The sequence below is a fragment of the Choristoneura fumiferana genome, chromosome 26, assembly GCF_025370935.1.
Source record: "Choristoneura fumiferana chromosome 26, NRCan_CFum_1, whole genome shotgun sequence".
NCBI lineage: Eukaryota > Metazoa > Arthropoda > Insecta > Lepidoptera > Tortricidae > Choristoneura > Choristoneura fumiferana.
The window spans coordinates 8,277,740-8,304,344 of record NC_133497.1 but is presented as its reverse complement, the minus strand read 5'-3'; the positions used below and the strand labels follow the sequence as shown (position 1 = coordinate 8,304,344).

General features: G+C 38.9%; 2 protein-coding genes across 12 annotated transcripts in view; both read left to right on the top strand.

Moving 5' to 3' along the window:
• Positions 1 to 26,605, top strand: part of LOC141442770 (zinc finger Y-chromosomal protein 1-like) — a 51,048-nt gene that overhangs the window by 7,916 nt on the left and 16,527 nt on the right. The window contains exons 6-7 of one of the 11 annotated variants that reach the window (XM_074107879.1): positions 1,149 to 1,200; positions 23,055 to 23,833. In XM_074107879.1, coding sequence (XP_073963980.1) covers positions 1,149 to 1,200; positions 23,055 to 23,629 — 627 coding nt within the window. In that variant the 3' untranslated portion in view covers positions 23,630 to 23,833. Of the gene's footprint in view, positions 1 to 1,147; positions 1,201 to 11,591; positions 12,978 to 13,792; positions 15,799 to 17,334; positions 18,102 to 20,220; positions 21,967 to 23,054; positions 23,834 to 26,605 lie in introns of those variants that run through there. The other 10 variants (XM_074107881.1, XM_074107880.1, XM_074107878.1 and 7 more) reach the window with 10 other exon arrangements.
• LOC141442804 (uncharacterized) lies at positions 5,665 to 26,472 on the top strand. The gene is made up of 2 exons (XM_074107926.1): positions 5,665 to 5,721; positions 25,597 to 26,472. Exon 2 carries the CDS (start codon positions 25,812 to 25,814, stop codon positions 26,178 to 26,180), a length of 369 nt encoding a protein of 122 aa, XP_073964027.1. The 5' UTR covers positions 5,665 to 5,721; positions 25,597 to 25,811; the 3' UTR covers positions 26,181 to 26,472.

Below are 26,605 nucleotides of genomic sequence, written 5' to 3'. Positions count from 1 at the left end.
GCAATGAGGGCTATCGCGTATGAATTCGCCGCTAGAGGCGCTAGTGTAGGGTGAGGTCTCCGAAATGTCAAATCTCATAGTTTTTGGGTGAGCTACGCGAGTTTATTTATAATTAGAATAATTTTGTGAATATTTTGCATTGCCTGAAATTAATTATGGCAATTATGCGTTACGTACGGGGCAATGATTGTCTGTGTTTTGAGATTTTTTTTTGTCTTTCGGAAACTTTTGTCCTCCCTTTTTTTCCGAACAAAACGGGACTTTAAGTAAAAAAAGCCGCATTCAAATCGGTCCACCTGTTTAAGAGCTACGGTGCCACAAACAGACAGACACACAGACACATATAGCGGTCAAACTTATAACATGGGGTTAATTAAGAAGAGTTCTATCAGACCACATTATTAATTTTTATTAAATTTTTAAGGAATAAACGAGACAAACTAACAAAAATGCAACGTTGCCAGCTCAGCGGTAAACGCTCTTAATGCATAATTCCTAAAACCTACGTTGAAACATCCATTATTACAAAAATTACACCCACTACCGCACATGGCCACACGCGAGCAGCGACTGAAACGTCCTAGCCCACTGCGGACGTATTCGAAACGAAATCGATTTATCGATCGGAACGTTGACGCTGACCTCAGAGATGTCGCTTATATTATAAATGCTAAAGTTTGTGTGTGTGCGTGTGTGTGTGTGAGATAAAATTACGAAATCTCATCCGCTAGGTATGGAGTCACGAAACTTGGCACTGTTGTGTATATTATAATGCAACGTCAATACAGACCACGGTGTACCATCAGCCAAATAAGTGGTCTATCAATTTTTAAACAAGTTCCTATCAAATGAATATGTCGCTAAAGTCGAACTTTCAGGTTGACAGACACGTCTATTGGCATTATTGTTTTGTGACATGCAAACGATTAACAACTTTAGGGTGGTAGACCACATGTTTGGCTGATGGTACCTACCTAATTTCTACGGGTATTTTGTAAAAACCTGGAATTTCAATTCAACTACTGTATCTAATTCTAATGATCAGTAATGATTTACGCGTGTGAATCCGCGGGCAATCACTAGTATCTAGCATAATAGGAGACCATAACCGAAGCCGCCACGGCTAATACAATATTGTATTTTAACAGGACGATGAAACTGAACTGACGGAGGCGGCGGTGAGCGGGGAGAAGAAAAAAGGTAGGTGTCTCTTTTTGTTATAACGCGACAATGTCACCAAGGGGTTTGCATTTGACAGTTTTTTTTTTAAATATATTTTTATCATGGGACGCTTGTCACCAATTGACCTAGTCCCAAACTAAGCAAAGCTTGTACTATGGATACTAGGCAACGGATAAACATACTTATAAAATAAATATACTTATTAAACATCCATCGTATTATTCATACAAATATCTGCCCCGGCCGGGAATCGAACCTGGGACCTCAAGCTTTGTAGTCAGGTTCTCTAACCGCTTGGCCATCCGGTCGGTGTAGATTTGAGGGAATCGTCTCTATTGTAGCGTCGGCATGGTATCACTTTGTCTAAAGCTGGGTCCACATTTATATCATTTTGTCGTATCGTATCTCCGTCGCGTTGCACCGACGCGTATCAAGATCGCTAGTGTGGACGCAATTAACTTTTTTAAAACCGACACTAAATTGAGTGTCCGCGACATTTTTCAAACAATTGCAGATTTTTGTAAGTAAAACATATTTTTCTTAATATAATACATGGTGTACATTCATATTTACAATGCCATCTCTACCCTACGTAAGTTTAAGCTATTAAACCGTAAAAATCTTGTTGAAGTACGATGTTCGGTAACCGCCAGTGACAATTTTGGTAAACGCAGGAGACGCCCAAAGTGTGAAAAATAGTGTCATTGACTCCGTGGCTAATCGAGCGCTGTAAACCGATCCACTCGGGATCGATGTGATACGCGTTATATATCCCTATACCCATGAACACCTCGCGTTCTGAGAGTAGGCGTGTCCAGCATGGACGTATAGGCTATGGATGATGATTTGATATGAATCAGCTCAAAGCACAGAGTAGTAGATAATATTTTCGACGAATGTGTGCAAGCGTGGGCAAGCCCATAGCGCATTCCGGTTATTCGCCATCTAGCGTCACAATTGGATAAACACTACGAAAGACATAGCTGAAATGTAGCCAATGTGGCCTATACTTTCGTATTCTCAATTTCATAGAGGTGCTATTTTGAAAATACGCGTTTGTTAATCACGAAACAGTACAATCGTAACGCTAACCTGACACAGCTGTAACCTCATGTCAAGATTTACCGATAAACCTGAACTATCTATAAATAAAAATAAAAAATCTAAAAAAATTGAGATAAGTACCTATGCAATAAGTTACTAAAATGCACTCTATCTATACTTGTTTTTTTCGTAATGACTACGGAACCCTATTTCGGGCGTGTCCGACACGCTCTTGGCCTGTTTTTTTGGGATTGCAAGGGGTCATCATGGTTGATTATCGTGAAAAGGGTCAAAGTAACGTAAATGATGATTTGAATGTGATTGCAGTGTCCGATACGTTAAGCGTTTGCGTGAAGAAATTAAAACGAAAAGACCTGGTATGATATATCTAAAATGTGGGTTCCCCAAATGAGAGACAATTGGTCCTTTGGACATACTCCGAAGCCGCAGGAACAAAAACAAACTTAAAAACGCATTCATAATGATGGTATAGTGGAATTGATATGGAACTGCTGAGCTCAAAGTCAAATAGATCTCTGATTAATTAGCAATCATCTACTTAGGAAATGTTACGTCATATGTAGTTCATACAGGTTGCAAATCCCATGGTGACATCGTCGCGTGTGTTACAGACTTACAATGCAGGACGACCGACCTAATTATCCATACTAATATTTTAAATGTGCAAGTGTGTGTGTTTGTATGTTTGTCCGTCTTTCACGTCGAAACGGAGCGACGGATCGACGTTATTTTTGGCATAGAGATAGTTTATGGGCCAGAAAGTGACATAGGCTACTTTTTATCCCGGATAAATGCAGTTCCCGAGGGAACAGCGCGCGATAACAGATTTTCACGCGGACGAAGCCGCGGGCAAAAGCTAGTGTCTATTTTTTTTTTTATTTGACTGGATCGAAAACGAGCAAGTGGGTCTCCTGATGGTAAGAGATCACCAACATATAGACACCTGCAACACCAGGGGTATTGCAGATGCGTTGCCAACCTAGAGGCCTAAGATGGGAAACCTCAAGTGTGTGTATCATAGTGTGTAATTTCACCGGCTGTCTTACTCTCCACGCCGGAACACAACAGTGCAAGCACTGCTGCTTCACCCTCAATCGTAATATATCTTTGACCTCGACTGTACAACTGTTTCGTGAGGGGTAGCGAACAGTATTATCAGACATTTTGTGTACAAACACGACGGAATTTGTTACCTGATTGTAATACGGTATTTGACTATTTTGTATATGTTTTATAAATTAAAGCTACACAATGCCTGTTATCGAATAGAGAAACAATTTTTAAGCTACCTTTACAAATAACAAAGTTATAAGGGTTTGAAATTCAAGATTAGACAGAAAAGACATACTGGCATGTGACGTAACACGCCAGTACCGCCATACTTGCTGCATAGAGAAAAGCGTTTGAGAAAGAGACAGGTATAATGATTTTTCAAAAAATCACTATAAATCCAATTTCCAACCGATTTCAGTTTTCTCTTCGCTAAACACTATCTGTATATCTATATTTTCATAATAATATTAAGATATGGCAAATGCAGGAGTTGTCAAATACCGTATTGTAAGCGAAGATGTAGATTAAGATGCACGTTTCCAAAGAACACTAAAAATAGTAGTTTATGCAACTGTTACGTTTTAAGGCCTAATTACGTACTTACAGTTGCATACGTTGCTTTATCTACATCCATATATTAAATCCTCTATCATGCGTTCAAGAACCATTGAGAATGACCTGCATTGCAACCAGAAGCTCCTGCGCTTGGTGAAGATGAATAGGGTTCGGTTATGTTCATTACGATATCGATTTCGGTATCGTAATGTACATTAAGATACCGCCGTGTTCATAATATAATCCAATGTCGTAATGCTTTTGACGACCGGATGGCCAAGTGGTTAGAGAACCTGACTACGAAGCTTGAGGTCCTGGGTTCAATTCCCGGCCGGGGCAGATATTTGTATGAATAATACGAATGTTTGTTCTTGGGTCTTGGATGTTTAATATGTATTTATCTATATAAGTATGTTTATCCGTAGTACAAGCTTTGCTTAGTATGGGACTAGGTCAATTGGTGTCAAGTGTCCCATGATATTTATTTATTTCATGCTGGTCATTATCTATGGTTTTGAAGGCATAATGGAGGATTTACTATATGGGTGTAGATAAAGATTTTATATTGTTCTGTGGCCCATTCACCCTAGATTTGAACACGGCCACGATAATAGACCGATTATTATAAATGCGAAAGTTTGTAAATCTGTTTGTTACCTCATCACTTCTAAACTGCTGAACCGATTTAGATGAAATTCGGTATATAGATAGTTGAGTCCCAAGCAAGTACGTAGGATAGTTTTTATTCCGGAAATTTGCATAGTTCCCGCGGATAGCTATAAAAGAATTTACGCGGACGGAGTCGCGTGAAACAGCTAACAATAGCATAGGTAAAAGCTAGTGTATATTACATCTAATCGCCATTGCATTGTATGTCTGTACTACGATATAATTATGATTTATAGTATTACTGTTTTTGACTATTTGATCATGAGGAGGTACAATAATTCTCGTTTCCATAATATATTAATAATATTATAAGATGTATGAATTGTTATACCTTCTCTGTATGTTTCACGGCCGGCCACATACGTATATTCGTTATATATAAGTACGTTTTTTTATCTGATATGGCAGCGGATAGAATATATAATATGTTATGTTTACGCCATCAAGACACGTGATTTCCATGAATTATTTTTTAACGTAGGTAAGTATCTTGTAAATTTTATTGCTTCAAAACTCGACTTTACAATAATCTTATATTTCAAAATAGAATACCTATTAAAACAAACACAACACTTTTTTTTTTTCAAGGTGAATTGCGGCGATTTTATTTGTCATAAATCTAATGTCATTATGTTTAATGGGTCGATTTCACATTGCTCGTTTGCACGTGCTCCCTAAGCTAAAATAAGTGATAGCAACTATTTTAAGAAACTTTATTATTTAAATGGTCAATAGTTGATATCGAAACAAATACACAGTGAAAAAGGTCACCCTAACTGGGCTAATTTTATGATTAAATTAGAAAAAGTTGTTCATTTCTCATCCGTGTCACAATAAAAAAATCAACTTTATTGGAATTCATATTTTTCTTTAACGCAAGTTTTATTTTTTAAATTATTAGTGTTATACTAACACCAACTTTCTATTAAAATGTGATTATATATGTTTCCTCTTGACTTAAATCCGTGTTCTCTTTTTCACCTCATTCGTGTTATTTTATTTGTATACCCGCCTTATAAAAGTTACGTCCAACCTTGCCCCCTTGCCCCGCGCTTATAGAAGCGCGTCCGCCAGTCTCGTCGGACAGTTAATACGGGAAGGACGCGTGCAGCTCCGTTATAAAAAGATAGCAGTCTAAAAACCGATTTCAGCTCAAATTACTAAAACCTGTTCATTCGTGTGATGACCACTGTCTCCGTAAGTATTTTGTACTCCTGTTATTTACATTTCTTGTGTGTAAAGTAGTTACGGGAGCATCGAAATCCCTCATATTCGAAAGTAGTCTAGAACATTGTTTGACCTTGACAATTATTATTATATAAAATCTCATTTGTGTTACTTTTTCGATTCACACTATATATATATATACCCCGCCGTATCCGGCGACAGCGACTCCGTCAATTGTCCTTGTCCGGGTTGTGGAAAGCTCGGATGTGGCTCGCGAAACCGAACTTATGATCGACTCGATCACATGGAGCGCAGTGAAGTTGTCTGGAACTGTTGTATGTGTAAGTATAAGAGGGCCTTGGTCTCGTCTTACGCATTTGACGCTTAGCATCCAGGTCCTCCAGCCGCATCCGTTCAAAACGGTCGACACTTTTGCGAACAATAGAGCGCCACTCTGTTCTCCGCAGTGCAAGTTCCTCCCAACGATCACAAGGTATACCGCAAGCTGTAAGGTGGCGTTTGAGGACATCTCTATAGCGCAGAAATTGGCCTCCCCGCTTCCGCTTTCCGCACGAGAGTTCCGAATAGAACACTGCCTTGGGCAATCTAAAATCCACACCATCTCAGCTGATGTTTCATTATGAGCGCCTCAATGCCAGGCACGCCTGCGCGACGATGAACTTCCGTATTGGGCACGCGATCTTGCCATTTTATACGTATTATTGATCTGAGACAGCGGAGATGAAAGATGTCTAGCTTTTTAATGTCCGCCTTATAACAGCACCACGTTTCTGCAGCATAAAGTAGCGTTGCTATGACTTTAGCCTTATAAACCAACATTTTAGTCTGAAGCTTGATATCGTGAGATCTCCAGACACGGTGGTTAAGTTTTCCAAATGCTGCGGCTGCGTTGGCTATGCGGGCAGGCACCAATGATAAGACATTTGACACTAATGATGTTAAAATATTATGGAATCGACTATTTGTAAAATCTCTCCCAAATCACTTAGAAACGAAATAATCTAATAATATTGTTTAAGTTATATTTGTAAATCTTCATGTATAAGGAATGCTATTGTGGATTCTAGTTTCCGAGATATTGCGAATATTGAAATTATGATATCCTGGGTACAAAATTAACGTTAGCTAGAGTACCACGACACGTCACCCTGGTCCACACATGCTGTGCCCGGAATGAATGAGTATAGGTACGAACTATACTTCGTTTTTTTAGGGTTCCGGAGCCAAAATGGCAAATACGGAACCCTTATAGTTTCGCCATGTCTGTCTGTTGCTATTTTTTTAGGTTACCTCCCATAGACGTAAAGTGGGGGTGTTTTTTTTTCTCATCTAACCCTATAGTGTGGGGTATCGTTGGATAGGTCTTTTAAAACCATTAGGGGGTTGCTAAAACGATTTTTCGATTTAGTGACTTGTTTATTCAACTTTAAAGTGCAAATTTTCATTAAAATCGAGCGTCCCCCCCCCCTCTAAAATCTAAACCGGTGGGTGGAAAAATTTGAAAAAATTCAGGATGGTAGTAATTATATCAAACTTTCAAGGAAAACTATAATGGCTAAGTTTGCTTGAGAATTATTAGTAGTTTATGAGTAAATAGCAGCCTAAGGTGTAAAATATATATACCTAAACTTGGAAGATTCCGTATAAAATACGAAATCCTTAGAAAAATATTACTTAATGTTTTCGTAATGGCTACGGAACCCTATTTTGGGCGTGTCCGACACGCACTTGGCCGGTTTTTAGCATTAGAAATAAGGTAAACAATCTTGACGAGTCTTTTTATTGAAAAACGCTTTAAAAAACAGTAGCTATTACTTTTGAACCTTATGGTACCAAAAGAGTGTAAATGACCATATTTCCTTGCTAAACTACTATTCGCTTGAAACACGGCACATTTTCGCGTGAGAATGATGCCGTGAAATAACCATCCCATTCAAAAATGCTTTAGCTTACATAACTGCTAAGAAATGGAATTCGCTTGTCGTCTATATTTCCGGATAGATATAATATAGAGCTCTTCAGGGCTAGAGTGAAAAGCTGTTACTGAACCAGTGACCTCAGCTGCACTTTTCCTCAGATGAGATAGGGTCACAGGTCGGTTTTATGATTGAAAAATCGTAAAATAATCGCTGATACTGGCGCATCATGGGAGACAATAGGAGCTATATGACAAGGACAGTAATATAAATCGTTTGGGGGAAAGTTTCTTGACTGGCATGGCAACCATGAACCGAATGGTGAGGGCAGGCCTCCCACTAAGTGGACTGAAGACTGGAGCATTGCAACTTGTGAACGCAGGTGGCCAGTCGTTCTAAGGGGAGGCTTTTGTTCATCAGTGGACATTTCCTGCTGATGATGACATAGAAGGAAGGTGGAAGACAAGGACGGCCTCCTCCGGCTAGAGCACCATAACAAGCGATATGAGAGCAGAAATCTTCGGTAAAGAAACGGCAGCCACCACGTTAAGTGGCATTGTGGTATTAGCACGGCTGAGCCCAAATAAGAATGTGGATGATAATGACCAGTTGACCTGACCAGGAAGAAGAAGACATAACAGTCCAATTCCAACTGCAATTCTATATGCACCACGAAGCTTGCAGCAGCGATAAATAAAGATATTAACGAATTCCCTCGAAAATAAACATGCAATAGTTCCATTGAATTTGGTCCTTCCAGCGCTAGGTTTAGTTAGGCAGGTCCAACGTCGACAAACAGGTCTCTTGAAGAACCCTCGGATGGGCAGCGTTCCAGAAACTTCTTGATATCTTCTCCAATATTCCGCAGTGCCTGAAGACCTACAGTCTTCGACCAGTATGTTTTGCCCCTAATGGATGACCTATGGCCTATGTGTGAGTCTCAGAGTCACGAAACGAGCTTATTCAGAGTTTTTTTTGCGCGATAGAATACGGCGATAAAGTCATCGGCATAGCTCGAAGAATGTACAGGTCGCGGGCCACATTGCTCGAAGAACAGATAACCGTTGGGGGAGAGAGGTCCTCGAGTGGCGACCACGAACCGGAAAACGAAGGGTTGGCAGACCTCCCATTCAATGAACAACTCTGGCGTTCTAAGGGGCAGGCCTTTGTTCAGCAGTAGTCGTCTTCCGGTTGATGATGATGATGTTCGCCCAAAAGAGATGCTCACTTCTGCTTGCGTTGCAACGAAGGCATAAATAAATCCTACTAATTTTATAAATGCGCAAACTTATGGGTAGGTGAGTGTATGTTTGTTACTCCTTCATGCTAAAACGGCGGAATTTATATGAAATATGGTATATAGATAGCTGGTTATCGGAAATAACACATAGGCTACTTTTTACCCCGATATTCCTACGGGATTGCTGGTATAAGAGATCTGAAATTTGGAAATTAAAACTTTTTATTGAATATAAAAACACATGAAAATAACAGAACACAGGATAATAAGATGTACTAAACGAACTATAACCACTATTTTTAGGAATTTCCGTGATAATTTAGTATAATCCTGAAATTTCATTTCGACTGCTTGATCTAACGGACTACGCGTGCGAAGCCGCGGGTACAAACTAGTATAATATACGGGAATACAGCACCCTTTCTGCAGTAACTCACTCTCACTCACTCTCACAATCTAACTCCGACATCTATTTGTAGCGCTCCTTTTAGCTAGCTACTAGGTGGTTTTAATTAGTGATGCAGCTGAAGTCTCTTAGCGGAATCAGAAACGGAAACGGATGTCTAAAGTAAATTTTAGCAGAAACGGAAACAGAAACGGAATTGTACATACTATGACAAAAAAAAACTTTTATGCAAATATATTTTTTATTACATATCAAATACACACTATTACACACCGAACCTAGATTTGAAATAAAAATAGGTACGCAGTAGAAAACAATATTGCAAATTTAAAAAAAAATCACACCTTCAGAAAAGCAACTTTTCCTCCCTGACGAGAGGGAGCAAAGTGCAACTTTTCTGTTCAAGGCTTTTCTAAGTGTTTCATTGCAAATGCCATTTTTTAAAGTTGATAATTGTAAAGCCACGCCATTTTCTATGCTGGTTGTTCTTTATCAATATTTAGATATATTTTTTCAAGTTTCTTAATGCTCGGTGTGAAAAGTTGTATGAGCCACTCGGGAGCAAAATTATTTTCATCTTGGGCGTTAACACTTGAATCCCACATTACGCTCAGGATTCTACTGTAGAATCCTTCGCTACATTCTGGATTCAATGTACGCCCTCGCCGTAAATACACCATTTTGCTCCCTTGTGACACAAGTACTAATTAATATTCAAAATTAAGTAATTGTAAGTTATATTTTATGACAAGTAATTTGGCCGCTGAGTGAGAGTTGAGATTCGGAAACGGATTTTCAAAAGCGAGCGGAGCTTCCGCAGTTGCGGAAACAGAAATAGAGGTCTGTAGCATCACTAGTTTTAATGCCTGTATTTGGTAACTTACAAAAAAACTATTTTATTAAAACGCCTTTATTGAATACCCTATAACGCCCGAAAATACATCGTCCATTCTGATTCCTCCCACCCACATGGAGTATTAAACACGGAAAGCATCCAAAATCACAACAATTAACTTATCAAATCATATCGCTCTCAAGCCCACTAGACCTGCAAGCTAAATCGTGCAAGTTGCATTACATTGCGAGGCCGTAAAGCCAACTACACTGAAACGGTCAATCGAGCGCCGCAATGTATTGCGTCTCGCAGACAACAGGATAAATAGTACATTACTGCAGAGGCCGGGAAAGGAAGGCTTGCAGGCCGAGTATGTATAGATATACGAAGCTGGCATGTTCTTTCACGCCGAGGCTTGTATAGTGCTTTTCTCAAACATGCACTAAAAGGAATAAAAACTACTAGAAATCAATGTTTTATTCGTAAGAAAACTAAAATTGTACCAGACTCAAATTATAACTACCATCTATATAAGTGTTTATTTCATTCTAACATGATTTTTTAAAAAGTTAAAATAATTCCCATAAAATCAAATTGCTATAAAACATGTACATATAACAGACTGCAACAATAAAAAGTCACGTTTCTAAACGAAACTTTTGAAATGACAATGGAACTTACTTGCAAAATGGCTAAAGCCCAAGTCCAGTCAATCAAAAAAAAAAGACAATGACACTTGTAAATTTTCCCGCCGAGACTTTTTTTTTATTGTGTTTGCTGTTCGGCTTTTAGGGCCATTATACACGAACTGCAGCCCATTTAATCAGCTACTTACATTAATACTTTATTATGTAAATTAAATTGTAATTTGACGTAAAGCGCGTCGGTAATATTTATATATTTACATATAGAAAATTCATAGTCCTGTGAATTTATTCAGTAACTGAGCATTTCTAAAAAAGTTTGTACTTTTGATTTGCGACTCCGATTTGGGTAAAAATTTGCAGGTAGATAGAGTGAACGATACTGAGTTTAAATAACATGGTCTCCCGAAATGTCCCAATTAATTTGTATGGAAAGTTCCTTTTTTTGTTACCGCAAATCCATAGAGTTTTGGTAACAAAAAAGGAAATTTCTATACAAACAAATCGGGACATTTTGAGAGACTATGTTATTACGACTCAGTATCGTTCACTCTACATACAGACCTGCAAATTTTTATCCAAATCAGAGTCGCAAATCAAATGTACAAACTTTTTTAGAAATGCTCAACTAATAAATGAACCATAGAAATTCAGATTATTAATTTCAAGTCGTGTATAATGGCCTTTATCGTGGATTTTTGACTTTTTGCATTGAAACAAAAGACTGTTGTCTTGCAGGCCTAGACTTGCAACAGTATATTTTGAAGCCTGTTTTATGGAACACAACATAAACATTACATAGCATGTTTGAGAAAAGTCTGTTTTTTTTGTCTTCTAGGCCTCCGCTCCTGTGACTATAAGAAGGACGGTGCATACCATTGCAAACAGTGCGACAAAAAATACACCAGATTCCTAAAACTCCGCATCCATATAGAGACTAAACATCTCGATATGCCTCGCTATAACTGCGACCGCTGCCCTAAAGGATTCATGACGGAGGCGCGTCTCACCGTCCACAAATTAGAGGAGCATGACGTCGACGATAGGATCAAGTGCAACGCCTGCAAAAAGTCCTTCAACTCTAAATACGTCCTTCAAAACCACATCCAAAATTTCCACAAGCTTGGAAAAAGATTCAAATGCGAGTTCTGCGATTTCGAGACATACGGTTGCGGTTCTATTTACAAGCACATGTTTAAACACAAGACTGTCAAGGATAATCAGTGCAGGTTCTGCAAGAAGGCTTTTAAGAGGAAAGGCACTTTGATTGTGCATGAGAGGATTCATACTAAAGATAAGTGCAAGGTTTGCGGCGTGTGCGGCAAAACGTTTGTGCAGAGGATCAGTCTGAATCTACATATTAAAAACCACCATCCTGAACTGCTAAATGTTTAGTCCACAACTGTCATACAAATCCGTTGAGCCGTTTTCCGCACGTAAACATATACCAGCTTTCGTTAGTTGACCGAAATTAACATGCTACGGACGTACTTGTGACCTCCAATGAGTTTTAGGTAAAAAATATATATTTTATCTACTCTACCTACACACACTGTAATGATTCACTACGGAACTTTTTCACAGAAACAGTCATAGTGATAGTCACATTGCTTGACAAAAGATTTATTGTAGAGCTTCTAGAACGTTCTACAATGGCTCAGGAGTCCATACATATTTTCTTACAATTTTACGCTCGCAAAATCTGTTTTTATAAGTAAAGATACCTCATATTCTTACAAAACAACCGAAAAGCATTCTCCGAACGCAGCCATGTACAGTAGAATAAATTGAACCATGTACCGGGGTGGAACCTTTGTGCTAATAATGCCATGTTGACGTCCCAAACTTTTGTTGAGGAAATTATAGTGAAATTGATTATTCAAAGGTTCCACCCTTGTTGTACATTCATCAGTTTGTTCGATTTTACATTTAGTTGACAGAGAGAAGCGGATCTGTGGCATTTGGTACGTCAGCAAGTACTACGTTTCGAATAAACACAAAGTAGGTAGTGGTCGTATACGTACCCTACAGTCGAGTTTAAAAACTTTAGATTGTTTTTTTGCTCACAAGTATAAGAACTCGACTGTACATAGCGTGCTAATTTATTAAGGAAAGAAAAGTCATATTTTTTAAGAAAATAAATGAAAAACTGTGTATGAGGAGCTTTTACCTTTTTTCAAATGTTTTTTAACTTTGTTTTATTTTGGATAAGAATTATTGTTTGAATAAACCTAATAAGTTACTAAAGTCTTTTATTTATAAACTATCAAAATTTCCCTTAATATTGTCGCTTAATATTTATCATCACAATCATCATAACTAAATATCTATTAAGAGATCTGAACTAAAATTGTAAGACTTTTCATTATTTGGGTGAATTAACTATTTCATGTTGTTATTCTGTCCCTTCAGCGATGGGACAAAAGTAGTACAGTTCAATAGAAGAAATGTTGTGTCACATTATACTAACATGCTTATTAGATGACTAATTATAGAAGGGACTTTAAACTACCAGAAAAATGCATGTTTGGCAAATTTTCATTATATAAATTTACGGTTTAAAGTTTAAAGAGTGACTCAGGAGACCGTAACTATAGCAACGAGTGACAAGAAACAGTTGATCGCCCCATTTCATTGAATCCTTAAAAACTTATGACGATAAAATCGCACTATTTTACAACAATACTGTAACACATTTTTTTCTAAAAAGTCTATTGATTTTATTGATCCATCTCACACGTGCAAGTAATAACAAAGTTTTTGAAACACTATTAAGTTGATGCGGGAACATATTGTTAACGAGAAGTCATAGTCCGCGCAATCCGATGGCCATGATTCCCACGTATATGTACCATAAAGCATGCAAGAGGAAGAAATACGCGTAACAACCAGCTGAAGGCGGCACGCCCCCTTAAAGAGCGCCCAGCCTCAAAAATAACGATCCCAAAGAATGGTTGGCTCTGTCCAATGCCAGACAATAACTAACGCCCACGAACACGAAGCGAAGACGAGATAAAAGTTTGTTTTTCTGTCTTCTAGGCGGCAAGGCGCCGAGAGCTCCCAAGTTCTACCTCCGTGACGGTGACTTTAAGAAGGAGGGTGACGCGTACCTCTGCACGAGATGCGACAAACGGTACTACAAAGTGTTCTCTCTCCGCTTCCACGTTAAAACTAAACACTACAAGATACCCCGTTTTATCTGCCAGTACTGTCCGAAGGAATTCATGACGCAGGCCCCTCTCACCGTCCATAAGCTCGAGGACCACAACATCGACGACAGATTCAAATGCAACGCCTGCAAAGGCACTTTCAACACCAAAGTCCAACTGCGGAAACATATCAACAACTTCCACATGCTCGGCGAGAAGTACAAGTGCGATTTTTGCGATTACGAGTCCTTCAGTTTCGAAGGTTTGTACAAACACAAGTTTAAACACAGGACGGTCAAAGATTACCACTGCAAGTTCTGTAGGAAGTCCTTCCTGAGGAAGACCACGTTAGATCTTCACGAGAGAATTCACACTGGGGACAGGAGGAAAGTGTGTAGTGTCTGTGGTCAAGCTTTCGTGCAAAAGGCCAGTCTAAATTATCACATGACCAAATACCATCCCGAGGTGAACTTTTAGTGCGATCAGATAATGTGATTTGTTATTTGGAATATGGACGAGGGAATGTGATTGAAAGGTGAAGGGTTCTCTTGATGTTTCTGTTTAGTCATAGATTTTAACCACGCAATAGAAAGAAACGAGAAGTAATGTCATATCATAAGCCCCGGTTTGTAGCATTGTAGGTAGTTAGAAATAATAATACGCAAATTACAATCTGGCCGATTATTGGTCGAAGCTTTTATTTCTAAAAAGCGTAACCTCCGAACCGGTAGCATTATGTAGAACTTAACGACAGCCAAATATAGTTTAGAGTTTGTAACAATGTGCTCTATGGTTTGTACCTAAGGTATATAAAGGAAAATTGTATACAATGTGCTGTCACTTAGCATAGAATAATGAATAGATAATTAACAACTGTTCACCGTCTCTAAAATATTGCATTGTAAAATGAACTCTATACAAATGCGTTTACAGTAAATATGGTTGAATACATGGCTGCAGGCAGAATGACCGGATGCTACTCGAATACGGTATTTGACTATTTTGTATAAGTTTTATAAATTAAAACTACACAATGCCTGTTATCGAATAGAAAAACAATTTTTAAGCTACCTTTACAAATAACAAAGTTATAAAGGTTTGAAATTCAAGATTAGACAGAGAAAGACATACGAGCATGTGACGTCTCACGCCAGTACCGCCATACTTGCTGCATAGAGAAAAGTTTGAGAAAGAGACAGGTATATAGATTTTTCAAAAAATCACTATAAATCCAATTTTCAACCGATTTAAATTTTCTCTTCGCTAAACACTATCTGTGTAATTATATTTTCATAATAATATTAAGATATGGCAAAATCAGGAGTTATCAAATACCGTATTGGCTAAGTATTTTGAAGAGGTGCAAGCTATACGATAAACTTACTTAGCCAATTATTAAATGCAACGTTTTGACGTAACTTTACTCAGTTGAACTTATTTATGATCATTTATTGCTTTATATTTTTACAAGGTTTTACAAATGAAGATGTCTAAATATAAACCCTGTTAGGACAACAATTAGCGATTGGCGTGTAACATAGATACGGCATTTCCACTGTTTTTTTCTATTGTGTGGTTCCAATTCCAACTGTCATATCGTAAGAGCAATATTTTTGTCAATGATTCATTGTTGCGCGATTAGCAATTGTTTTTATTAAGCCTTGTTTAAACGGAGCGAGAATTATTCGGATTGCGGTAGCCTTCGTTGTTTCATCGCTTCTAAAGTCATAGACAATACTTGCAAGTGGTGTTGACAATCTAGCTGTACCTTGATTAAGGGCTAGAGTCGGCGCTGGCTAGAGACTCCAGTTTAGTGTCTATAGCCAATGCCATAGAATATCTCGCACCGTTGAAATAAGACTTTGTTTATGAAATTGTTCCGCCTTCCATTTCGTAGTTCCTGGTTATATAACGCACAAGAATTTTAAAATCTTTTTAATTTGTTTTCCAATTTTTTAATTATCTAAAGTATTATCTGAATAAATAAACCTAGTTACTGGGAGACGTTATTGTTAAATATAAACCTAAAATGTATACCTTTAAATAATTTATTTCTACAAAATTTTATTGATTTTCTTTTGTTTGACAAGTTACTAAAATTGATACATCCGATTCCGAGAATTTTTTTTTGGTGTCTTACAAAGCTTGCCTTGTACTGGAGTCGAAAATTAAGTATTTTTACAAATTGTTTATACATTTTATTATTTTTTGTCTTATAATTAAAGTATTATATTGTAGTGACATGAGACTCGTAAAAAATATGTAACAAAAACTCGTACTACAATTCATTGGGGTGTAAAGTTATTAAAAAATTAAGTGGCACCAAAAAAATTTATGTATGTAGCGTCTATAGCTATGTATTTATCCTTACCCTTATGAATTATCGAGCGATATTTTTGTTATTCACTACTTTTCTTAATTTCAACTGAAAAATATCACAAGATACTTTGCAATGTTTTGCATAATATTTTTTTACTTGTACATAGATATAATAAGACTGTTAATTATTATTTTGTAAGTAGATATAATTAAACATACATAGTATGGGAAAAATTGTTTCATTTTTAATGCTCGTCATTCTAACCTTATAATAAATCAATCTAAAATCCGTCAGGGGCCCGCGTAGCGACTACACCTCGAGCGTTCTCATTCTGAGAGGAGGCCTGTGCCCAACAGTGGGACGTATAGGTAGAAGTATACAGTATGGTGTGGAGTAAACATAGTATCCCGGCAATCGGGAGAGTAAGAGAACTTTAAGTTAGGCATGTCTTCGGAAACAACTAGTTGCGTGCACAAACTTTGTCATACTTGTCATGACTGACATATAAAGATATCAAGAAGCTTTACTTTACGTGACGTTCAGAGCATATCAGAATAATTTTCATTTTTCTTTAGCCAAACCAACTACGTTTATATATAAGGTTCTAAGCCTTTAGTTAGGCAGCAACGACACAAGTTCTTTGCCATCGTATTATTCTTTAAATTACAATTATAATGTAACATGTTTTAATATTCCATCACATCAGTCACAATGACAAGTAAAATAAAAAAGCAAGACAAATGACACGACTCCGTCGTAAATTTAGATGATGTGGCTTCTTCAGCTTCTCATCAGTTCTTGAAATTACAATTATAAAGTAACATGATATAATATTCCATGAGTCACAATGACAAGTCAAATCTCAAAGATACTACCAATTGTATTTTTGTTTCTTTACTTTTGTACAATAAAGAGGTTACATACATACAAGTAGATACCTAAATGAAACAGACAAACAACCTCTCACCCTAAACGCATATATCTTCTCCGTTCCGTCGTGGGTAAAAAGCAATACAGTGTCATAGACACTACAGTATCCAAGACCCCAGACATGCCCTAAAACGGTTCTGATGGAAAAGACAGATAGCATGACGTCCCTATTTCTTTTCTAGGACCGAAAGTGAAACCGAAACCCGAATATTACACGCGCACAGCCGACGACAGATACGATTGCAACCACTGCGACAAAACCTTCGTGTCGCAGCCACTCGTCTCACAGCACTACAGATTCGTCCATCAGAAAAAGCGACCGCGCGAAAGAAAATGTCCACATTGCGACGCTAGAGTCCCGGGGTACTTAAGAGCTTATCACTTGGAAGAAGCCCATGGCATACCAGCGCCTAAATGCGGTGTTTGTAATAAGAAATTCAGATACCCCTGTCATGTGGTGCAGCATCAAAAGAAAGTTCACATGGGGGAGAAGACTGTAGCCTGTGAAATTTGCTCGAAGAGCTTCTTCAACAATCTCAGCTTAAGATTGCATATGGTTACTCATTCTACTGAAAAGAAGTTCAAGTGTGGGCAGTGTGAACGAGAATTTAGGTGGGAGAATAACCTGAAGGATCACATGAAGATACATACAGGGGATAAGAGATATGTGTGCGTTGTGTGTGAGAAGGCGTTCGTGCAGAAATCGACGCTCAAGCAGCATGTGATGAGGAATCATAGGGGGTTAGATGTTGCCCTCAAGTGATGAAGTACTTGCTGAGACAGATCTTGGCCTCGATGACGGCATGCCTGGCGATATTCATCTTTTGTATTTGTCTTTTAATAATTTAAAAACCTTTTAATTTTTTATCAATAATACGGCTCAAGAGACTAGCCCGATCTCAACTTCGAAGTTATCTACTAAAAGATTCTTAATAATAATGTTTTATATGTAATATAATTACATATTTAAAAATTTATTATAAAACATCCGCACTTAATATTTAAGTAATAAATGTTAAAATTTAATGAAAATTGCATTTTAATTCGCGTATGCTTATTAAGCTACTGCTGTTTTTGAAACATATTTAATGGATTAAATAAACACATGCTTTGGCCGGCTAGCGCACATTTAAAGACTACACGAGATCGCTTGGTGCGGTTCGATTTATTTCTATCATAAAGTGTAGGGCATAACATAAGTAAATTCACTTATTCTACAAAAGATGGCGCCACTAAACAATACATTTACATAAGGATTTCTTGACGGGCTAGATAAATATCGCTAGATCGTAGTATCGTGAGGTCTTTTTGACGATAGGTACAGTCTTGCTTGCGATGGGCTCATTTAATATACCAATCATAAAGCGTGACACGAATATCAGTTATAATAATGAACTAAAAGAATTTCCTTGCTCACCCGCGAGTTGTTAGGGTCTAACAACTGGTAGCATGGTGTACGGTTGTGTCACTCTGAAGATGAGCTCTGGTTGAGTTCGAAACGCGTCAGTGTAGTGTGGTGGTGGTGATAGATGGGTTTGTGTGATTTGTGTGTGTTCTTACAGTGTGGAGGTGGAGGAACTGCATGAACACGCATATTTTGCATAAGCTTAGCTATCGTAAGGTCGCGGGTGAGCAAGGAAATTCTTTTAGTTCATTGATATGGACCTCCGCAAAGTAACGCCTGATTCAATAAATTAGTTACCTATTACTTATTAAATCCTCACGGTCCTGGCACCAACAAGCCGCCTATTTTTCAGAGGACAAACGCGTGATAGATCTATTTATGAACTTGGAATACCATTAACACTAGATAATACCCTACTTGAAATCGTTGCATTCGGCAAGAGCATTCAGCCTAGACTGCAATCACTTGATACTTGAACTTCATTGAATTGCGTTGTGCAGGTTTCGATGACCGCAAAGAAATTTCAAATGTAACATTAACGACATTTTTTTATGAATAAAATAATTGCTCGTTTCATAGTTTAGAAGTACTTACAATACAAGTAAAATGTCTACTAAATACTGGCATTTACCCTTTACTTTGCTCGCGTGAACCATTAGATTTACTAAATTCTCATAGAAATTCCCAAAAATTGCACCGCAGTCGACATTTTTGTTTACCGCTATACAATGCAATTTTCCGGATAAAAACAATCCTATGTCCTACCCAGGAAGCCCAGGATCATAAGCTATCTAAATGCCAAATTTCATTTTAATGTTCAGCTGTTTAAGCGTCTATTAATGAAATAATGACAAACAGATAGAGTTACTTTCGCATTTATAATATTTTAAAGATATAATGTATTGAAGTGGCAATGAGCAGGCCATCACGGAAAAAAGATGGCCGTTGGAGCCGAAAAGTTCTCGAATGGAGACCGCGAATCGGCAAGCGTAGCGGACGTCCAACGCGATGGACTGATGACCTGGTTCACGCCTGGTTGACCGCAGGCTCACGCTGCAACTCGTGGGCTATGGGGGAAGCCTGTGTCTAACAGCCGGACTTCCTGCGGCTGGTACGATGTTGATGATGGATGATAATGCTTTAAACTATAATACAATAATACTAATAAATGTAATCTTACTTACTTTGGGACAAATTACACTAATTGACCTAGCTCCAACCTAAGCAAAGCTTGTAGTATGGGTGCTAGACAACGGATAAATATATACATATATAGATAACTATATACTTAAATACATACAGACATCCAAGACTCAAGTACTTACAAACATTCGTATTCATCATACAAATGTTTTCCCGTCACGAGATCGAACCCGCAACCGCTAGCTTCGTAGTCAGGGTCACTAAAACAGCTATCCGGTCGTCTCGTCGATATTCACTTATAATCACTATGGCTGCAGCAAATAGGTAAATTTCTGATTAAATCCCGAGCGTATTAATTTACATGCCGCTTTGGCTTGAAAGAGTAATATCAAACACGCTTGACTACTCCGAAAATTTGGCATTTATAGCTATTAGTAGGTTTTAAGTTACCGCCGGCCTCTACCAGACGACTTGACGTCAGCTGACGCCACCACGTATTCACGTATTGCCTTGTTTCTAGGGTACACGCAATTTACCCTCACTGTGGACGAGGACGGCACACCGACATACACCTGCGATGATTGCGGGCACGAATTTAAGAAGCGCGCCCACTTCAGCCAGCACTACAGGCATGTCCACCTGAAACTGCGGCCAAAACTCCGCTCCTGCTATCTCTGCAACACCAAAGTGCCGGCGCACATGAGAGCTTTCCATCTAGAAAGCGTGCACGGCTGGGCTGCTCCAAGTTGCGGAGCTTGCGGCAAAAAGTTCGCATACCCATTCCAAGTGCAAAGACACCATAAAATAGTGCACATGGGCGAGAAATCCTATAAATGTGATGTCTGTGACATGATGTTCGCATCCCAATACCGATTGAGCCAGCACTCTATCAAGCATACTTCTCTGAGAAGATTTTCCTGCAATTTCTGTGGAAAGGCGTTCAGGTGGAGGAATAATTTGAAGACTCACGTCATGATACATCTTGATGAGAGGGCTCATGTTTGCCCTATTTGCGAGGACGCGTTTGTTCAACAGAGCAGTCTGAAGTACCATATGGGGAAGAGGCATCCTGAAGCTACTTAAAACGCTCGCTTTACGGCCCAAAGTCCAATGCAAAGTAACGTGCAAAACCGTCGTGTCTGGCCGCAGAGTACAGTTCCCTGTGATAATTAAATTATCCTATAAAATTCCTTCTACGTAAAGTATACTCCCTTCCCTAACATAAGTTATCCATTTTTCTACGCGGTTAGTATGGAAAATAAATAAATAATAAATATTATGGGGACAAGTGACAATCCAAAAGTGGATGTTAAGGAACCGACTGTATTACTGCAGATAATTTTTTCTCGTATCTAAAAACTACCATTTGCTTGGTGGAGCTTGACACTATACTCTGTTCTAACGGCAGGCAATAAAACTTAAAAAAAAAACAATACATTTTTGGGGGTTTCCCATACTTAGAACTAAAACTCAAAGTTCTTTTTTCATCAAACCCATACGTGTGGGGTGTCTATGAATAGGTCTTCAAAAATGATATTGAGGTTTCTAATATAATTTTTTTGTAAACTGAACAGTTTGCGTGAGAGACACTTCCAAAGTGGTAAAATGTGTGTCCTGTAACTTCTAAAATAAGAGAATAATAAAACTAAAAAAAAATATATGATGTACATTACCATGCAATCTTCCACCGAGAATTGGTTTGAACGAGATCTTGTAAGTAGTTTTTTTTAATACGTCATAAATCGTAAAGTAAAGGAAACTTTTATATTATGTTACTTGCTGCTACGGAACCCTTCATGGGCGAGTCCGACTCGCACTTGGCCGCTTTTTATTTCGCCTACCGTTGGATGGAACAGAGTATAGTAAAAGTTTCGGCACAAATTCCACAGATCGCCAAACCTGCACAATGCTTCTCTAATAAATACCTACCACAAATCTGTCTACTCACTTAAAATCCGTATACAAATCCAGTAGACAATATATCATTTAACAAACTCTATAAAACTTAAGACGGAGACGCCCAAGTCCATACGCACTCCACCAATAAGTTATACGCATCCTCAACCATACCGCACTCAACACAACGTGACTGTCTTTCTCATTTAAATGCGCAAACTTAGTCAAAGGAACATGGAACTTAATTCTTCGTTTGTTAATTTGCTAAATAATCTTTTCGTATTCGCATATAAACAAATTATGAGTCAAGTTTGTCTTTTGTACACTATAGATAGTTTGTTTCAGTCAATAAATTAGTTATATAAATGAACATTTTTTTGTTGGTTTTATTTGTCTTCTTAACTTGTCAGGAAACATTCTCTATACTTAGATGATATGATTAGTGATTACTGTTTTAATAATTTATGTCGGCATTCAAGTGGCTACTGCTAAGTAGCTTTCAATATTAAACGAGCAATTTATCTTTTAGCCGCAAAGAATAGACGAAGTCCATAGTCAAAATACCACAAACGGGACTTCAGCTAAACACACGAGAAGTCTGTTTGTGATCAAGTGCGGGTAGTTCGAAGAACTCGCGCTGCTAGGCAGACTTGACACCCCACGTCTACTCGTGACCACGGCCACTGTAATTTAGTCGAAATGTCGAGGTAAATATTACTCGTGTGTTTAACGTGATAAGTCCTGTTTGTGGTATTTCACCCATGAGTGAAAATCACAAAAGATGGAGTCCATGTTCAAATATTTAAGACTTACTGTCATTCAGTACAAATGGAAAATCGTCCACATCAATTTACCATTTTGATTTCGGACAAAAATTAATACCGTCCAAAGTGAATATATAATTTCTTTAAGTTATTAACTAGCTCTTGCCCGTGACTCCCGCTATCCCGCGGCAACTGTGCAATTTTTTGGGATAAAAACTATCCTATATGAATTCCATCAAAATCGGTTTAGCGGTTTAGATGTGAAGAGGTAACAAACAAACAGACTTACAAACTTGTGAGTTTTGGCTGGCCAATAGATTTTTTAGGTGGGAGCGGTGGGTGTTTTCAACGTGTACGATGACGTTTCCTCGAGAGCGGTTGAAGGCTTACCGTGGGACCTTGGCAGTAGAACAACATTAGGAAGGGTCACTTTGTATGTAAAAAATGGGGACGCTTTAAAAAATGCAATGAAAGTAAGGTTGATTTGATAGTCTATGCTAATGAGTGTATTATTTTGAATTTAACTCCATTAATGCATATCATCTATCGCATTTTGTATTCAAAGCCTGGCTATGATTATGTGGGCCATTGTCTCTTAAGTTCAGCCGCGGACAGACGGATGAACATGGCGAAACTATAAGGGTCCAACGTGGAACCCTAAAAACGACCGCACTGACAGCCAATTCTTTTTTAGGAGAAACGGATTCGATCGAAGTGTGCACGATAACGCAGGACGCCGATGGCCTAGAAACATTCACGTGCCACGACTGTGACCGCCCATTCTTCACCAAGGATACCTTCGCGCAGCACTACAAGCATATTCACCTCAAGCTGCGCCCGAGTACATACCCCTGCCCAATCTGCGAGGAGCCTGTCTTCCCGCACAAGAGGTCCCAACACATGGAATCTAAACATGGCCGGCCAGCACCCACTTGCAACATATGCGGAAAGAAGTTCCCTCAGCCACATTTCGTATTGCGCCACCAAAGGACAGTCCATATGGGCGAGAAGAACTATAGATGTGACCAATGCGACAAGTCCTTTCCTGAAAAGAGATATCTCGAAAGACATGCATTAGCTCATATGGATATAAGGAATTTTGCGTGCGATCTATGCGGGAAAAGGTTTAAATGGAAGAAGAATTTGTATACTCATATGGATATACACATGAATGTGCGTAGGCATGTGTGCGCGGTTTGTGGAGAGACTTTTGTACAGCTCAGCAGCTTGAATTATCACATGTACAGCCGACATCCTGAGGTACTGTGACTGGATTGCACCAACTATGCCCTGATATTCCTGTAGGGCAGGGGTGCCCAACTTGATTATTAGACCCAAGATCTACTACTGGCGAAACCCTGTGCGATCTACCAATTAATTTTTTTTTTTATTTGACTGGATGGCAAACGAGCAAGTGGGTCTCCTGATGGTAAGAGATCACCACCGCCCATAAACATCTGCAACACCAGGGGTATTACAGATACGTTCCCAACCTAGAGGCCTAAGATGGGATACCTCAAGTGCCAGTTATTTCACCGGCTATCTTACTCTCCACGCCGAAACACAACAGTGCAAGCACTGCTGCTTCACGGCAGGATTAGCGAGCAAGATGGTGGTAGCAATCCGGGTACATACTTCCTAAAATCTTAAATGAAACAGCATAGTTCAGTATTTATATTTTTTGCCTTGCCACGATCAACTGGACTAATAGTCGCGATCGACCGGTTGGCCACCCCTGCTGTTGGGATTGTTTATTGTCGTGCTTGATTAACATGGCAGATTTTTTTTGTGTTAATACCATTGAATTATAAATTTAGGTGATTTTAGCTACTAGTATTATTAGTGAATTCATTTTCTGATCTGTCTCGCAGATTGTACCTGCAAGGCTTTTTTTTTTAATTAATTTAAGTACAATATTTCAGCAGGTTGGGTTAATAGGGCATATTAGGCAAAGCTCTGCGCTGAGGGGGCGACACTAGCGCAAATCTCCATGACAACGTCAGTTCTCTTTATATTTTGTCGCCATGACAGATCATAACCAAAGAAATCATGATTATATTTATTAGTAACAAAATAACATGATAATTACAACGATAGTAACGATAACGCTATATTTCCAAAAAAAAAGAATTGAAATAATATGATATTATGGCTTGCGCTGAAGCTATGGCTATGAGCTTTGCGGTGAAGGAAAACATCGTGAGGAAACCTGCACAAACCTGCGAAGCAATTCAACTGTGCGTGTGAAGTTCCCAATCCGCACTGGGCCCGCGTGGGAACTATGGCCCAAGCCCTCTTGTTCTGAGAGGAGGCCTGTGCCCAGCAGTGGGACGTATATAGGCTGGGATGATGATGATGGCATTTAAGATACTCAAAAAACTGTTTACAGTTGTGTGCTAGTGCTGCGACCCTCGCAGTTATATTCGCCTGCTTTAGATGTTGTTCAGCCTTTTTTTAATTGTGGTTCAGAATCGTTTGTGCATTATTCAAGTTCAAAGGAGTGATTTAATTACATTTGTTTGACGACCCGATAGCCCATACTGGTTAGAGAATCGGATTAGGAAGATTGAGGTCCGATGTACGGTCGGGGCAGATATTAGGTATTTAAAAAAAAACTAATGTTTGTTCGCAAGCCTCTGAAGTTTATTATGCCTATCTTTGTCTGCTGCGTATAGTAGTCCGCCGCTTAGAAGTCAATCCTGACACCTGTCAACCTGGTACTAAATACGTATGTTTTTGTTTTTACCCGACTGCCCGAAGGAGGCTTATGTTTTTTTGGCTTGTTAGCGGCGGACTACTGTAGTACCCATAACACAAGAGCCCATGCTACGATACAATAACTCTTTACAAACTTCTTTATTAAAGAAAATTAAATTTAACATAAATAAATAGTCAATTAAGTTTGCTTCCAACGTGATGCAACAGTTCAGTATTACCATAAAAAATATATCGGGTTTTGAAAACTCATAAGCACCATGGAGACAAGGCATCGGCAAGGGCAGCGTAGGACGTCCACCAACGAGATGGACGCATGGCCTTGTTAAAGTCGCGGGTTCACGGTGGATGCAAGCCGTATCCAACCGAAGCAACTGGAGGTCTATTGGGGAAGCCTATGTCCAACAGTGGACGTCCTACAGCTGATACGATAATGATGATAATAAGTACGTCAACTGATTGGTAGTGTCAAATAGCCTGTTCTCAAGCATACCGCCTTATATCGTATTATTCTTTTCTAGGCACAAAGCCGAAAACAGAAGTAGCACAGTTCTGCACAAAGACCCGAAACGAGGATGGCTCACTAAAGTTCAGTTGTAACATCTGCGACCGCTCCTTCCGGCTGTGGGGACAGTTCCTCCAGCACTACAACCAAGTGCATCTGAAACTGCGGAAGAAAACGCATCCCTGCGTCATATGCCACCAGCAACTTATACCGAGACAAAGGTCTAAGCATATGGAGGAGAAACACGGCTGGCCCGCCCCTACTTGCGGGGCTTGCGGCAAGAAGTTTTCTTACCCCCATCAGGTCACTAAACACCAGAAAATATTCCATATGGGAGAAAGGAACTACAAATGTGATCAGTGTGATATGGCCTTCTGTACTCAAAAGGGTTTGAAGCAGCATGAATACAGGCATTCAGACGCGAGAGATTTCACATGTGACTTTTGCTCGAAAGCTTTTAAGACGCTGAAGTATTTGAGGTTACATACGAAGATACATTTGAACGATAAGAGATACGTGTGCTCGGTTTGCCAGGAAGCGTTTGTGCAGTCGACGAGTTTGAAGTATCACATGAGGAAACGACACCCCGAATTGTTATAGACTGTTGGGGAGATGAGATATTCCCGTAGAAATTGTGAAAATATGTACGCTTGGGCCAGTGTTAAAATTCGGGCAGGCTGTTTCATGTGCGGTCGGTGTTTTGTGTGAGACTAAAATCAATTTCAAATGGTTTATTTTTGTAATACATACATACATATAATCACGCCTCTTTCCCGTAGGGGTAGGCAGAGACCACTTCTTTCCACTTGCTACGATCCTTACATACTTGTTTCGCTTCGTCCACTTTCATTATTCCCTTCATACATGCTCTTCGGTTTAGGATACTCTTGACCTGGCCTTTTTTCAAGACGTCCCTGAAAGAAAATATGTTACTGGATAACGATAAATACCTATGTGTTAACAAGGACAGCACCAAATTTGACAAAGGCAAATGATATTGTCACATACTTGAATTCCATTTTCTG